Source organism: Somniosus microcephalus, chromosome 1, assembly GCF_052327205.1.
Source record: "Somniosus microcephalus isolate GS21.2 chromosome 1, FLI_Smic_1.0, whole genome shotgun sequence".
In the NCBI taxonomy this organism is placed as follows: Eukaryota; Metazoa; Chordata; class Chondrichthyes; order Squaliformes; family Somniosidae; genus Somniosus; species Somniosus microcephalus.
In genome coordinates this window covers 342,361,562-342,377,314 of record NC_140987.1, presented here as the reverse complement: position 1 = coordinate 342,377,314, position 15,753 = coordinate 342,361,562, and the positions used below count along the sequence as shown (strand labels likewise).

General features: G+C 42.1%; 1 protein-coding gene across 10 annotated transcripts in view; it reads right to left on the bottom strand.

Annotated features, from left to right (window-relative positions):
- Positions 1–15,753, bottom strand: part of hdx (highly divergent homeobox) — a 150,692-nt gene that overhangs the window by 99,407 nt on the left and 35,532 nt on the right. For 8 of the 10 annotated variants that reach the window (XM_085995131.1, XM_085995107.1, XM_085995072.1 and 5 more), the window contains 2 exons: positions 12,207–12,353; positions 5,957–7,090 (listed from right to left, as the gene is read on the bottom strand). In XM_085995131.1, the coding sequence (XP_085851257.1) occupies positions 5,957–7,090; positions 12,207–12,353 (1,281 nt within the window). Of the gene's footprint in view, positions 1–5,956; positions 7,091–12,206; positions 12,357–15,753 lie in introns of those variants that run through there. The other 2 variants (XM_085995121.1, XM_085995115.1) reach the window with 2 other exon arrangements.

Here is a 15,753-nt window from a genome sequence, read left to right as displayed (position 1 = left end):
CAAGTTAAAACATATTTTTGGTATCTACAGGTGTCTAAGGAAATATTTGCAGGGCTACAGGAAAAGAACAGGGGAGTGGGACTAATTAGATAAAGAGCCGGCACAGGCACGATGGCTGAATGGCCTCCTTCTGTGCACGAAGATTCTATACAAAATGAATCAACCTGTTTTGTGCACTTGTGACCTCATGTAAACATCACATTGGCACAATGCTGGCAAACTGCCACCAACTGAGATCAGGCTTTGGCAGTGCCAGTGTCACTCGGCCTTATAAACCCCAAGTGAACTTAGGAGAAATTGTTCAGAGTTCAATGGATGTCGTATCAATATACCGTGTAGTTCAAACTAGCACAAAGATTGTCTGCCAGCCTAACGTCAATCCACTGTGTTCCATCTTCCAACACTCCATATTGCAGCCCACAGGTATTAATGGGAATGGCAGTTGTTTCAAAAGGAGTATTTGCAGGTCAGTTTTGCAAAATTGAAATTCCTCATTTCTGTTCCTATTTGAACAGCTTTAGAACAATGCAGCCTCTAGTACAAATTTACCAACATTTCACACAGTGTTTTTCCTTCAGAGATGTGAACTTATGCAAAACCCAAATTTAACTGAAAATATAAAGTGTCCTACCGCATGCAGGCTGTAAAACGCCCATGGTATTCTGGCTGCATTCAGGCTGTGGGACATGCACATCTGAACATCATGATATTCATCCCATAAGCAGTCTCACATACATACAGTCTACTGCTGTTAATTCAAAGTATTGATTTTCCACCATGAAATTTTACTATTCAATTATTTGAATTAAACAACACAGCAAATTGGTATTTTAGTGCTAAAATGAATTACCAGGTAATTTAAATTAAGCAACTTTGAATTAAGAGTAGACTGTATACTTTCATGAGCTTTTCCCAAATCTACCATAGCTCGTCATTTCAGCAAAACAGGTGCAATTGAACCACATCTTTCCTCCCGCATTTCAAGTGTAATGCACTAAGCGTGCAAAATAAATTGCTTTGCAGCCACATGCAACTCACTGCAGATGAACACTTTTCTCTCAGTCACTTCTATTGGCAATATCTCCCAAAACAAGTAAAAATACCCAAATCGGCGAACTTTTGCATACATTCTGCCTATGCAGAAAAAATATTGGAGTGACACAAGGAACTACCATTTCAGAATCCTAGCAACCTCATAATCCTTCACTATCCAACTTGGGGCCCGCCTGATCGCTAAGTGCATTACCCATTGAACCCCTGGGAAAGCTACCACTGATCATTTCAGACCGCAGATGATGGCTCAGCAGATGCCACTGTGGGTTATCCTTCTCAAAATTGGCCCGCAAAGTCAAAATGATCTCCAACCACAAAAAAAGTTCAGCTCCCTGCTAAAAAAAAGTGCTGTAAACATTCTGCACACTTCTACATGGAAACACATGGCAGAGAAATTATTTGGGCACAATGCGTAATGACATCATAAATGAATTCAAGACGACAGGTTTAATGGCCTTTATTGCAAGGGGGTTGGAGAGTAAAGAAGTCTTACTACAATTGTACAGGGCTTTGGTGAGACCACACCTGAAGTTCTGTGCACAGTTTTGGTCTCCTTATCTGAGGAAGGACATACTTACCTTAGAGGTGGTGCAACAAAGGTTCATTAGATTGATTCCTGGGAATGAGAGGGTTGTCCTATGTGGAGAGATTAAGTAGAATGGGCCTATATGGAGTTTAGAAGAATGAGAGGTGATCTCATTGAAATATAAGATTCTGAGGGGGGTTGACAGGGTAGATGTTGAGAGGTTGTTTCCCCTGGCTGGAGAGTTTAGAACTAGGGTGCATAGTCTCAGGATAAGGAATCAGCCATTTAAGACGGAGATGAGGAGGAATTTCTTCACTCAGAGGTTTGTGAATCTTATGAATTCTCTACCCCAAAGGGCTGTGGATGCTGAGTAGTTGAGTGTATTCAAGGCTGAGAAAGATAGATTTTTGGACTCTAGGGGAATCAAAGGATATGGGGATCGGGCGGGAAAGTGGAGTTGAGGTCGAAGATCAGTCTTGATCTTGTTGAATGGCGGAGCAGGCTCGAAGGGCTGAATGGCCTACTCCTGCTCCTAATTCTTCTGTTCTTATGTTTACAATTCCACTGCACATAGTGATCCGAGTGATCTTTGCTCCAAGCTTGTCAAACGTATGTGCACTGCAGAAGATAAACTTATTTCATTTCTGAAACAGTTTTGTTCAGTTCAGAACATTTGACCGAGGTCCTTCTGTATCTCATAGTGAAATATATGTTCTATTTCAAAGGTGGAAGGAAATAGAAAGATAAGGACAGTACTCTCTCAGGTGAAGTGGAACTCTTTGAGGGGCACTTTCAGACATCTTCCAAATGAGAAAAGACAAACTAACTACTCATGCCCAAGATCAACTATAGTGCCGCTGTCTTCCTTTGTAATTAACTAGCTCACATTAATGTATGGATGGATGGATGAAGAGAAGAAGCATAAGTAAGCTTGTACAGCATTAAATACAAATCCCATTTGAGATACAAAGATTGCTCTGCAAAAATCCCCAGATCAAAGTAAGAGGTGTTCACCAATTGACTTTAACAATCACAAGTTAAGATGTGGCAAAGGCTGCAGTAAAAACAACAACAAAAACTTGTATTTATATAGCGCCTTTAACGTAGTAAAATGTCCCAAGGTGCTGCACAAGAGTGTTTTAAGACAAAAAAAATTTGACACCGATCCACATAAGGACAAATTAGGGCAGGTGACCAAAAGCTTGGTCAAAGAGGTAGGTTTTAAGGAGCGTCTAAAGGAGGAAAGAGAGGTAGTGAGGCGGACAGGTTTAGGCAGGGAATTCCAGAGTTTAGGGCCTAGGCAACAGAAGGCACGGCCACCAAAGGTTGAGTGATTATAATCAGGGATCTTCAAGAGGGCAGAATTAGAGGAGCGCAGATATCTCGGGGGGGTTGTGGGACTGAAGGAGATTACAGAGATAGGAAGGGGCGAGGCCACGGGGGGATTTGAAACGATAGCAAAATCCTGCAGATGCTGGAAATCCGAAATAACAACAGAAAATGCTGGAAAAACTCAGCAGGCCAGGCAACATCCGTGGAGAGAAATTAGAGTCGACGTTTCGGGTGAACCCTTTTTCAAAACTGGAAAGGAAATGAAATAGATCGAAGGCAGGGCTGCGATAGAACAAAAGAAGTAAAGAGGCATTAAGAGGTATTCAAAACCAGACGAGATGGTAATAGGACTAGTGGAGACAAAAGACGGCTCAGATTAGGTGTGAAGTGTACTGGCAGAATGAGACACAGCTGCCATGTGGGAGAGAGAAAAAAATGGAAAGTGGGGGGGGTGGGGGGGGAAGGGAAAACCCAAAACAAAGGGGTGGGGAAAAAAAAGTAAAAATGTAATAGGGGCCGAGGTTATGATCTGAAATTGTTGAACTCGATATTGAGTCCGGAAGGCTGCAAAGTCCCTAATCGGAAGATGAGGTGCTGTTCCTCGAGTTTACGTTGAGCTTCCGTGGAACAATGCAAGAGGCCAAGGACGGTGAGGTCCGAGTGGGAATGGAGCGGTGAATTAAAATGACAGGCGACCGGTAGCTCGGGGTCACCCTTACGGACTGAACGGAGGTGTTCCACAAAGCGGCCACCCAATCTGCGTTTGGTCTCCCCAATGTGGAGGAGGCCGCATCGTGAGCAGCGAATACAGTATACTAGATTGCAAGAAGTACAAGTAAATTGCTGTTTCACCTGGAAGGGGTGTTTGGGGCCCTGGACAGTGGGAAGGGGGAGGTATAGGGGCAGGTGTTACATCTCCTGTGCTTGCACAGGAAGGTGCCAGGCGAAGGGGAAGGGCTGTTGGGGGTGAGAGAGGAGTGGACTAGGGTGTCTCGGAGGGAGCGGTCCCTACGGAATGCTGAAAGGGGAGGGGAGGGGAAGATGCGTTTGGTGGTGGATCACTTTGGAGGTAGCAGAAATGGCGGAGGATGATCCGTTGAATGTGGAGGCTGGTGGGGTGAAAGGTGAGGACAAGGGGAACCCTATCGTGGTTTTGAAAACAGGATGAGAATTTTAAAATCGAGGCGCTGCTTAACCAGGAGCCAATGTAAGTCAGCGAGCAAAGGGGTGACGGGCGAGCGGGACATGGTGCGAGTTAGGACACGGGCAGCCGAGTTTTGTATGACCTACAGTTTACTTAGGGTGCAATGTGGGAGGTTAGCCAGGAGGGCATTGGAATAGTCAAGTCTCGAGGTAACAAAGACATGGATGAGGGTTTCAGCAGCGGATGAGCTGAGGCAAGTGCGGAGACAGGCGATGTTACAGAGGTGGAAGTAGGCGGTCTTTGTTATGCTGCGGATATGTGGTCAGAAGTTCATCTCAGGGTCAAATGTGGCACCAAGGTTGCGAACAGTGTGGTTCAGCCTCAGACAGATGTTAGGGAGAGGGATGGAGTCAGTGACTAGGGAACGAAGTTTGTAGCGGGGACCAAAGACAATGGCTTCGGTTTTCCCAATATTTAATTGGAGAACATTTTTGCTCATCTAGAACTGTATGTTGGACAAGCAGTCTGACAATTTAGACACCGTGGAGGGGTCGAGAGAAGAAGCAGTGAGGTAGAGCTGGGTGTCGTCAGCGTACATGTGGAAACTGAAGCTGTGTTTTCGGATGATGTCGCCAAGGGGCAACATGTAAATGGGAAATAGGAGGGGGCCAAGGATAGATCCTTGGGGGACACCAGAGGTCACTATGCGGGAGCGGGAAGAGAAGCCGTTGCAGGTGATTCTCTGGTTATGATTGGATAGATAAGAATGGAACCAGACGAGTGCAGTTCCATCCAGCTGGACGACGATGGAGAGGCGTTGGAGAGGATGGAGTGGTCAACCGTGTCAAAGGCTGCAGACAAGTCGAGAAGGACGAGGAGGCATAGTTTACCTTTGTCACAGTCACAAAGTATGTCATTTGTGACTTTGATGAGAGCCGTTTCGGTACTATGGCAAGGGCGGAAACCTGATTGGAGGGATTCAAACATGGAATTGCAGGAAAGATGGGCACGGACTTGGGAGGCAACAACACATTCAAGGACTTTTTAGAGGAAAGGAAGGTTGGGGTAGTTTGCAAGGACGGAGGGATCAAGGTTTGGTTTTTTGAGGGGTGATGACAGCAGATTGTGGGAGAGGGGGACAGTACCTGAGGAGAGAGAACCGTAAACCCTAGCAGAAATTAAAGGAACACCTGTAAATACTCCACAATAGTTGGAATCTCACATAACGCATGTGTATTGCAGGAATGCTTCCTTATACAGAAAACCTTACCTTTAGCTCCATTGGGATCTAACTAGCGGTCTAGCTGAGAACTTGCAAAAGTCATAGAACAAAAGCAAGCAAGTACAATTTGAGTGACAGGTCGTTTTGGGTTTTGAACTCACGACCTTCTGGGTTGGAAGCCAAACATTCTAATTTTTGAAACACTAGGCTAGTCACAGGTTGATGCTGTCATTGTTTTCAATGTAATGTAGAGATCAGGTCCATGTTCCAACTTTATTAAAGTATATTTGAGTTTTACACTGACTTGTATTCAACAATAAAGATTACTGATATTTTTGTCTACTCATAGTTTTCTTATTTTCTATTTTCTTAAAATAAAATATTTTTGTTTACATTATATAGAAAGCAAAGATTGACTCCAAGTATAATTGCCTCATAAAAAGAAGTATCCAATCAGACACTGGTTGAAAAATTATACCATCAAGATAGAAGTAACAAAATATATTGCCACTTGTGTTGGAATTTTACTGAGCTTTAAAAATCAAAAGGCAAGCATTCAGCAGGTGAACAATGTGGTTATATGCACATACAACTAAATGACTACATATTCTTTTTCAAGTTTACACAATTGCAGCACAATTTCCAAACAGATCTAAGAAAAACTAATAAGTACTGTTACCTGATAGTTGCTTTGACCAGGGTTTAGCCTTTGGTTGCTAGATGATGGAAGGCGGAGGTTGAATGAGTCCTCTGACGAAGCATTACTGTACAAGGTCATTGCTGTCCCGGGCGCTCGGAATTCTCCACTACGGTAGAATACACTTCCAGACACATCCCTCGCACTGACCTGTGGTGAGCCAGTGCTAATGTTCTTTGCTGGCGCTGCGAGACACGTATTTGAGCACTCCATTTCTTTTGGTGTATTCACTTCAGAAATTCTTGGATGATTCTTCAGCTCCGAACTCATCGATGCAAGCTCCTCCTCCCTTGCATACTCGTCAACATCTCCAGTTTCCATGGCAATGGAAAAGCATCCACTTTCCATCTGACGCGAGTTCCTAAACGCATGGTCCCCTCTGTTTCTTGGGGACTGCTCACTGCCTGCCAGTGAGTATACATCACGGATCTGAAGAGAGCTGACAGCAGGGTCTCCTGCACTTCGGTTAACCTTTGAATCAGATGAACAGCTGGATGTGCTTCTTGAGAAAGGAGGCTCAGAACTGAGCTTCCGAGGACACGGAGACAGTTCTGCAATGGTTGAATTAAACTGTTGTTTTGGCCACCCACCAACTGACTTAGCTGCTGCTGACTGTACTCTATTTACTTCAGTCTGAACATAACCAGGACTGTAGTTTTTTGGACTGGAGGTGTATACAGGGCTGGTGGGACTGTGAAGATTTAATTGTCTCGATCCAGGAGTCATTTTCTCACAAAATGGAATTGCAGGGTTTTTAGAAACAGGCTGCCTTTGACTAGTGGCATGCTGTTGTAATTCCATTTCCGTTATAGTTCGTCCAATTGGCCTATGTATAAGACCCTTAGGATTTTCACACCTGTGGCCATCCTTTTGGTGAGACAGCCCTTGTCCGCTAACAGAATGGGTAGAGGTAAACACACCCGTTACCATTACATTTCTGCATGGCGATGTTAAAATGGTTTGCTGGCACTGGGATGGAGAGACAAGGCCTGCATTTTTCACGGGTGTCTCAGATTTTCCCACCATACCGTTACCTGCTGGTCCTTGCGTAGACACTGTATCATCCAAACTGTATTTTGTAGAATTCAGTTTCCTTCTTTTATTGCCAATCCAAGTCTGCAAAACAGATGCCATTAAGTGTGCAAAATGCAGATTTTTTAAACCTTAATCAATTAAGAACATGTTCAAGTAAAAAGCATAAAGCTCAGTGCAGCCTGCTTAAAATAGATAGGAGAGGGGAGAAGGCAGACAATCCTCATAACTTGGTAATTTTATAAGTTTGTTATTAAAAAGATCTCACTACAAAAAAACAAGTTTGGTTGTAGCTTTTAAAAAAGCATGTTTAAGAATTTCAATGCAAGTTCCATTTCTCAGAGCCACATCGACTTTTACAATTACAGTCACCTTCATTTTGCATGGTTGTACCATCCAATGACTGAAGCAGAAACTTGCAATGCAAGGCTAAGATTCCAGCAATTTGCAGTCGGGTTTGCATGTGAAAAGTTGACCCAATAGATAGGTTTCCATAGCAAAAAGTGGTGACCAAGACCTTTTATGGCAATTTGGCTAATCAGGTGCCACTGCACCTTGAAAGAATTGAATAAACTCAATCACTGGTAGTGCCACATTTGGAATAGTGTGTACAACTTTTGGGCTTCCCTACCTCCAAGAGGATATTGATACACTAAAACTGGTACAGAGAAGGAGCGATGGAGATGATTCAGGGTTTGAAACCAAAGTTGGAAAAGGAAAACCCCCAGATTGAAAATTAGGACATGGTTCAAATCTTAACTAAAGATATGCTTCTATGTGGGATTGTGAGTTGTGAGGAGGATGCAAAGAGGCTTCAAGACAATTTAGACAAGTTGAGTGAGTGGGCAAATACATGGCAGATGCAGTATAATGTGGATAAATGTGAAATTATCCACTTCAGTAGGAAAAACAAACAGGCAGCGTATTAATTAAATGGTGATAGATTGGGAAATGTTGATGTACAAAGGGACCTGGGTGTCCTTGTACACCAGTCACTGAAAGAAAACATGCAGGTGCAGCAAGCAGTTAGGAAGGCAAATGATATGTAGGCCTTCATTGCAAGAGGATTTGAGTACAGGAGCAAGGATGTCTTACTACAGTTATACAGGGCCTTGGTGAGACCACACCTTTAGTACTGTGTGCAGTTTTGGTCTCCTTACCTAAGAAAGGATATACTTGCCATAGAGTGAGTGCAGTGAAGGTTCACCAGACTGATTCCTGGGATGGCAGGACTGTTGTATGAGGAGAGATTGGGTCAACTAGGCCTGTATTCACTAGAGTTTAGAAGAATGAGAGGGGATCTCATTGAAACGTATAAAATACTGACAGGGCTAGACAGACTGGATGCAGGGAGGATGTTTCCCCTGGCTGGGGGGTCTAGAACGAGGGGTCACAGTCTCAGGATACGGGATAGGACATTTAGGACTGAGATGAGGCGAAATTTCTTCACTCAGAGGGTGGTGAACCTGTGGAATTCTCTACCACAGAAGGCTGTGGAGGCCAAGTCACTGAATATATTTAAGAAGGAGATAGATAGATTTTGAGACACAAAAGGCATCAAGGGGTATGGGGAGAGAGTGGGAATACGGTATTGAGATAGAGGATCAGCCATGATCATACTGAATGGTAGAGCAGGCTCGAAGAGCCGAATGGCCTACTCCTGCTCCTATTTTTCTATGTTTCTATGTTCTATGTTTCTACAGCACACAAGCACGGAATAAGCAAGCTCCAACTAAAGTCAACAATTCAAAGAACTCCTTTCATTCTCTCACCCACCACCCCCCCCACACCCATCACCCCAAAACTAGCTATACTGAAAACACCCATTTAACCTAGAATCTAATTTTTATAAGTCGAGTTAAAATGTACAGCTGCTTAGGAACTGCAGTGAAGGTTATAGATGATAAAGCCCAACCAAATACGGTATTAAACACTGGATGGCGTCTAGGCTTGATGGTCCCATTGAAATTCCATTGCTGGAGAAAACTGAGTGGATGTAAATTTTAGATTGGATATCCTGGTGCTTTGCTAGATAACATGCGAGAGTCAGAAGTGATGTCAAGAGTTTTAATCTTCTGGCACCTTTTTCCTTGTGGATATTTATTTCCTTCAGAAGATAAAATTGCAGGAGGCCATGAAAACTGTACATGCAGTGAGGAAGAAGTGGACTCACGGAGTCAAATTGACTTTTCTCATTCCGTGTTATTGAAACACTAGCCACATACAATTTTAATAATAAACTTTAAAATTGTGCTGTGAAACTCATTTAAAACCGTATTCTTGCATGGATTTTAAACGTGCTGTGGAAAGTACGGGTGAGTGACAGCCAGTCACTCGGCATCAACATAATCTGTATACAGCTGTGTTACAAGTTTTTAAGAAATCCATAAACAACCAATGCCGGAACAGCAGAATGTAATCCTTTTTTAGATGAAAAGTTAATAAAGAGAACCTGGATAGTGGAGTGTTACTTTCTTTTTAAACAATGCTACTCAACTCAACAGAACAATGACCATCAAGAATTATATTACTTAAACAAAAGCAAAATACTGCGGATGCTGGAAATCCAAAATAAAAACAGAAATACTGGAAATACTCAGCAGGTCAGGCAGCATCTGTGGAGAGAGAAACAGAGTTAACGTTGCAAGTTGACGATGAAAGGTCACCAACCTGAAACATTAATTCTGTTTCTCTCTCCATAGATGCTGCCTGATCTGCTGATTATTTCCAGCATTTTCTGTTATAGTACTTAAGTTTAGCTGAGCAGGAACGATGGCACAGATATCGCTTTGGATATTGCAGCACCAAATTTGAATCATAATTGCAGTACAGCGCAACAGGCATTTTATCTAAAAAAAATCCCTTCATTCGTAAGGAATGCCCTCTTGTAATTCCTCTGCCTCCCTCTCTGAACCATCTTTCATGTTTCGAGTAAAACACTAGTTTTCCCTCTGCAGTCAAAGTGCAGACAACATGTGAATTTTAATTAATAAAAAATCAGGAAATGCTGGAAATATGCAGCAGGTCAGAAGAGAAGATAAATTAAGACTGTTCATGAGTTTCGCATTACCACTATTTTCTGATTTATTTCCAACTTCAAGCATTCTTTTTTATTCCCCCTTCTGGGTGTAAATTTTAAATGCCCTGGATTTTTAAACATACCAGTATCACATTTAATGGAAAAGGATTCATCATTCAGAGTAAATATGGAGAAACTGCTTCCACTGGTGGGTGGGTTGGTAACCAGTGGACACAGAATTAAGATAATTGGCAAAGGAATCAGAGGAAAGAAGAGGGAGATTTTCTCGTATGGAATGCACTGCATGAAAGGGTGATGGAAGCAGACTCAATAGTAACTTTCCAAAAGTGAATTGGATAGATACTTGAAAAAGAAAACATTTGCAAGGGCTTTTGAGAAAAAGCAGTGGAGTGGAGCCAATGAGATAGGTCTTTCAAAGGGCTGGCAGAGGCAAGATAGGCCAAATGGCCTCCTTCTGTGCTCCAAGATTCCATGATTCAGGAAAAGTTTAATGAGGATTCTTTTAAGTATTTTCTTTCAGTCATTTTGGCACATGCAATACAACATTTTCTCGTCTCCCCATTCCTTTCCATTAATCTATTGTTTTAAAAAATGTCTGTCCCATATATCTTTCTTGATCCATTAGTCCATTTTAATCAGGTGACCTCTGGTTATCCCAGGCAGAGCCTCCAACATCCTTCCGGCCCCCGACCCCAGTTTTCTGTTTCACCCATGTGTGTTATAGCGAGCGAGTGAGAGATGCCAACCTGCTGCTTGTTTTTAAGCTGGAACTGTGAACAATTCAATAAAAGAGGCATCAGGGTTGGACATTGGCTCCATCCCCTACTCCTTGTACAATTTAATTATGTCTGTGCTGTGGTGCCTCAAAATTGCAGCTTTTGTTAAGCTCACTCAGTCCAGGTCTGACCTGGAATTCAATACTCTCTGCAGGAGCTTTTCCACAATTGGCCTTTTGAGAATTTTTTTTTTTTTTTTTTAAAAAAGCTTTTTTCTCATTTTTTGTTATTTTTCAGACTCGTTATTGTTCAGGGGCAGTGCTAAACAGATAAATAATCCTCATTTTTTCACAAGTGTTATTACAAAAATTATTGGAGAGAGGAAAATATGTTTTTTTGTGTCATGAATTTACATTCATAATCTAGTGCAGTCCAGTGAAATTTTGATGCTGTTAGCAGTACAACTGAGCCATTCACATAAACCTACTTTGAAGCATCATGGAAAACCACCTGGCAATCCATTGAAAACAGTGAAAGTATGACTGCAGGTACCTAAAGATTCACAAATTAAAAGCATTTACTTTTAGTTCTAGTACTGCAGAAAAAAACAACATTGGACTGAACACTGGCCACGCACATGGCCAAGAATAGCCATATTTACACAAGCTTGTAGTACAAAACATATTAGATAGCGTGGGATCCACCAAGCTTGAGGTCCAGCGGACAGCAGAGAATGCCAGTTGCTAATCCACAGGGAAGAGGGCTATAATGAGCTCTGCAATGGCTTTGTCTGGGTGTCTGCCTGTAAATTAAACTCATACATGCAAGTTTAAATTTATAAACAAATCCAACAGGTGGCTGTAGCTTGAAATAAAAAACTCCCAGCATCCACCTAACTGTTCATTAGAAGTACTCAACACCAGGGATGGCTAAAGCTTGGCTGCCAATATAAAACAGTATATTCATGCCCCCAAGCCTTGCAAATACAACAGAAGCAAAACTCCAACCTACAAATTTAGGTGTGTGATTTATTTTTAGGACTGCATTTTACAGGTAAATACTTAAGGGCGAGTTTGATGCAGCGCTTTAAAAAAAAAAGAACTCACCCCCCGCACAAACTGCTTCTGAATGATACCTGTGCATAAAAGGTTTCTCATGAAGCTTCCTGCACATCTGAACACAAATCTGCATGTAGATGTCTCATCAGAAAGAATTCACAGATCCACTGATCAGTTAAGAATTCTGAACATTTTAGCAGTTACAACACAAGATTTGACCTTTTGTGTTCTCAAGACTTGCTTTGGAACAGTAGTCTTGTCTGTGATAAACATCTTGCAGAGGACAAAGTGTTACAATGGATACTACTCCATTATTTAATACTACTGGGATCCAGTATAAACCCAACATTTCCAATATGGCTGTGGAAGAATTTTATACTACTTACCCTGACTACATTAAAATCTAACCCCGTTTCACGTGCACACTGTATTATTAATCCAAAGCAATTTTTACTTTGATTTGTCATTCCACTGTCATAATAACGCTGCAATACTCGTTGCTGTTCCTCTGTGAATATAGAACGCAGATTCATCTATAAAAGAAAGTACAGTACTTTTTGTTATCACAATTTGAAATGTGTGAAAAAAAGACTTGAAATCTGTTTTTAAAAAAGTTATTTCAAGATACACAAGAAATACAAAGATTCTGCTGCAGCATTTAAGATAAATTCCGATTAGATTAATTGTGGGCAAGACAAAGTTCTCAGAAGTACGGCATTGTGTTTATTTAAATGGCTGAAGTTACCAACTTGCCATTCAATTAAAACTGCTACAGACAAAAGGTTCTGTCTGGTTAATCACCAACTGAGGGGCTTGAATCAGTTTTTTGACACCTTCACTGAGGAAACTAACAGTGCAAGTGCTGGCTTCCCATGAAAGGATGCTTTCTGGAAGCGATAGTCCACCAACAGATCACTAAATTGGTGCATCAAAAAATCTGCACAAGATAAAAATGAATGTAACAAATATAGTTAATAATATTATGGTTAACATGGGGAGAGGACTGTGGCACATACTGTACATCTTTTGATCTCAGCCAGGCTGGATGAAGAAAGATGCTATGAAGAAAATAGGTATTTACCACCATGAAACGGAGAAAAAAAACATTAGAGATCAAGTCACTTTCACGCATTTTATGAGCAGCTGGCTCTATCAATAGAAGCAGGTTGTCTGGCTATTTGCCATGATGGAATGGCGTAGGGATAAACAACAAGAGAAAATTACTTAAATTAAAATGCAAAAAACTGCCAATGGTGGAAATTTGAAACAAAAACAGAAAATGCTGGAAACACTCAGCAGTTCAGTCAGAATCTGTGGAGAGCGCAGATGAGTTAAAATTTCTGACTAAGGATCGATACCTGAAACGTTAACTTTTATCTGCTCTCTGAACAGATGCTGACTGACCTGCTGAGTATTTTCAGCATTTTCTGAAAATTAGTTAAAACATTCATTTATGAAGCAACTTTAAAAAAAATGTTGCTGACTACTTTGTCACTGCTTAAAGGGACCAAAGGTTTCACCATTCAACAATTTTACTAAGATGCACTTCGTATATTACTTCAAATAATTAGATTACATTTTTTTGGTAAATATAATTTCCTTAGATGGTGAAAAGAGGAGGATAGGAAAGAAAGAGAAATGTAGCTTCCTAAATAGCTCATGGATTTCAGGTTACTTAAAGCGCACACCTACTCCTTTGGTAGCGCGGCATCTCCTCTTAAATTTATTAGACCTCCCTGCCCACCCGAAGAACTCTAAATCTGCTTATTGCAGGAAGATAGCTAACAGAGTAAACATTTGTTTATCCTTTGTACCCATTAATTGGAACTGAATTATAGTTTTGTTCACTCAGTTGATCAGGATCAAAATGAAGATGGGAGGAATTAAGAGAGGCTTGATTTTTTTGTTTGTCCATAATAGATTATAGAAGTACTGGTGTAGGTTCTGTACTGTGCTCAGTGTGTGGATTGCAAAGCAAATCACTCTCGCCCAGATAATAAAGGAAGCAAGACTGCTCTGTTAAATACTTCAGCAATCCGACTATTTATGTAACAGATGCTCATGGGTTGTTGTGGGAGCACTGTATTAAGTCTGTTCTCCCAGCTACCACTCACCTAGAGTAAATTTAATCACACTTACAAATTACATTCTAGAAAGTGTAAAAGTAAAAGAAGGGCCAGTCAATGGCAGGGTATTAACTAAAATTTTATTTTAGATCAGCAGCTGGTTCAGTGTTGAAGTCACCTGGTGAAGGTTTTTCCCCCGGGGCAGATGCAGAAGAAAGTGGGGTTGGAGGAGCGTAGGGGGTTGTGGGTGGGAGGGATACAGAAAGTGTTTGGAGTTGGCTTTGTTTGTGATCAAGGCCATGGCAGCAGCGAGGTCACAGGAGATGGTACGGTCGAGGGGATGATCGTAAATATGGTTAAAGAGTTTATATGGAGGGAAGAGATTTGGGGCAGACAGGAGGGCAGTGAAATCAGAGGAGTGGGGGCAATCTAAGTTGATATGGAGATTGAAATCACTGACGATGAGGAGTCACTCAGTGCAGAGACTAAGGGAGGAAAGGAGGGAGGATATTTTGGGGCTTGGTTGCAGTAGAGAATGAGGATTCTAAAGGAGCTGTGCGAGCGGTGAAACAAGGTGAGGTGCTCGAAGGTGCCAAGAAGTAGGGGGGAGAGACTTGGTGATGTGAATTGGTGAAAAGGGCCACACCGTCATCACGGAGGTTTGAGCTGGGGTAGTGGTGGAAAATATAGCCTTATTAAGGCTTTATTAAGTGGTAAGGGGATCCAAGTTTCAGTCAAAACCATGATGTCAACGCAACTGTTCACAATAAGGTTGTGAATGGCATGGGCCTTGTTTGTGAGTGAACAGACATTCTGGAGAGAAATGCAGAGAAGTGCAGTGATTGTTGACCCACTGGCAGAGTCCGAAGAGAAAGTGGCAGGTTGGGTGAGTGGAATGGAAAGGAGGTTGGCGAGCTTAGCCGTCATGGGGTACGCTGGGTGGGAAGGTCAAGGAGAGAGGAGGATGGGTCAGTTGGTGTTGCTGCTTGTAAGGAACCAGCGATAGATGCTTCAATGGGCCTGTCAGAGAACAGTGAGAGGTACAGAGGTTAGCTGTTGGCTTATCCAGGAGGGATTCCAGCCTGGGATGGTGGCAGGAGAGTAGGAAGGCAGAGGAGTAGTGATGGGTTGCAGTAGGTGTGGAGGGTTGGAGCAAAGTACCAGGGAGGATAGAAATGAAGGGTGGCATGACCGGACGGCAGAAGGGGAGGAGATAAGAGAGAAGGGCCCAAGAGCGGCCAAAGAAAAGAAAACACAATGGAAGCAATGGGCTCAGGTGTAGAGTTGCAGCTAAAATGTACACACAGATGGACACAGAAGGAATTCAGGTTGCATTGGCATGGCAGCGATTAGGGGATATGTCCTGGTCGTAAAGGGAGGAGTCCAAAGTTGAAGTCTGAGGTGGGATGAGTTGACCTGGGACACAGAGTTAAAAAGTAAAATATCAAAAGTGGTAAAATATCAAAACAGGCATTTCCTCCCTTTACTCCTCTGCTAAATATTTTTCTGTGAGCCTTTGAGCAGATGTGCAACATTGCATTTATTTTATATTTTAATGGACCAAATTTCTCTTAAGACGACAAGATTCTTCTCATACAAAGTTCCCCCCTCCAATTCCAATGCACAGACTGAGAGCAAAAAACCCCACGATCGCTGTATGGAGATCTCTAAATGTTAAAATTTTTCACCATCTTGTAGAAGCTTACTGTGCTATGTTTTATATGAATCTCCACTGAAGAGGGAGCAACAGCAACATGCACTTATATAATGTCTGTAACATAGCAAAATGTCCCAAAGTGCTTCATGGGGAAAGAGGCATAATGGACATCAAGCAGAAGTTAGGAGAAAAGTAAGGGGAGGTGTTGTC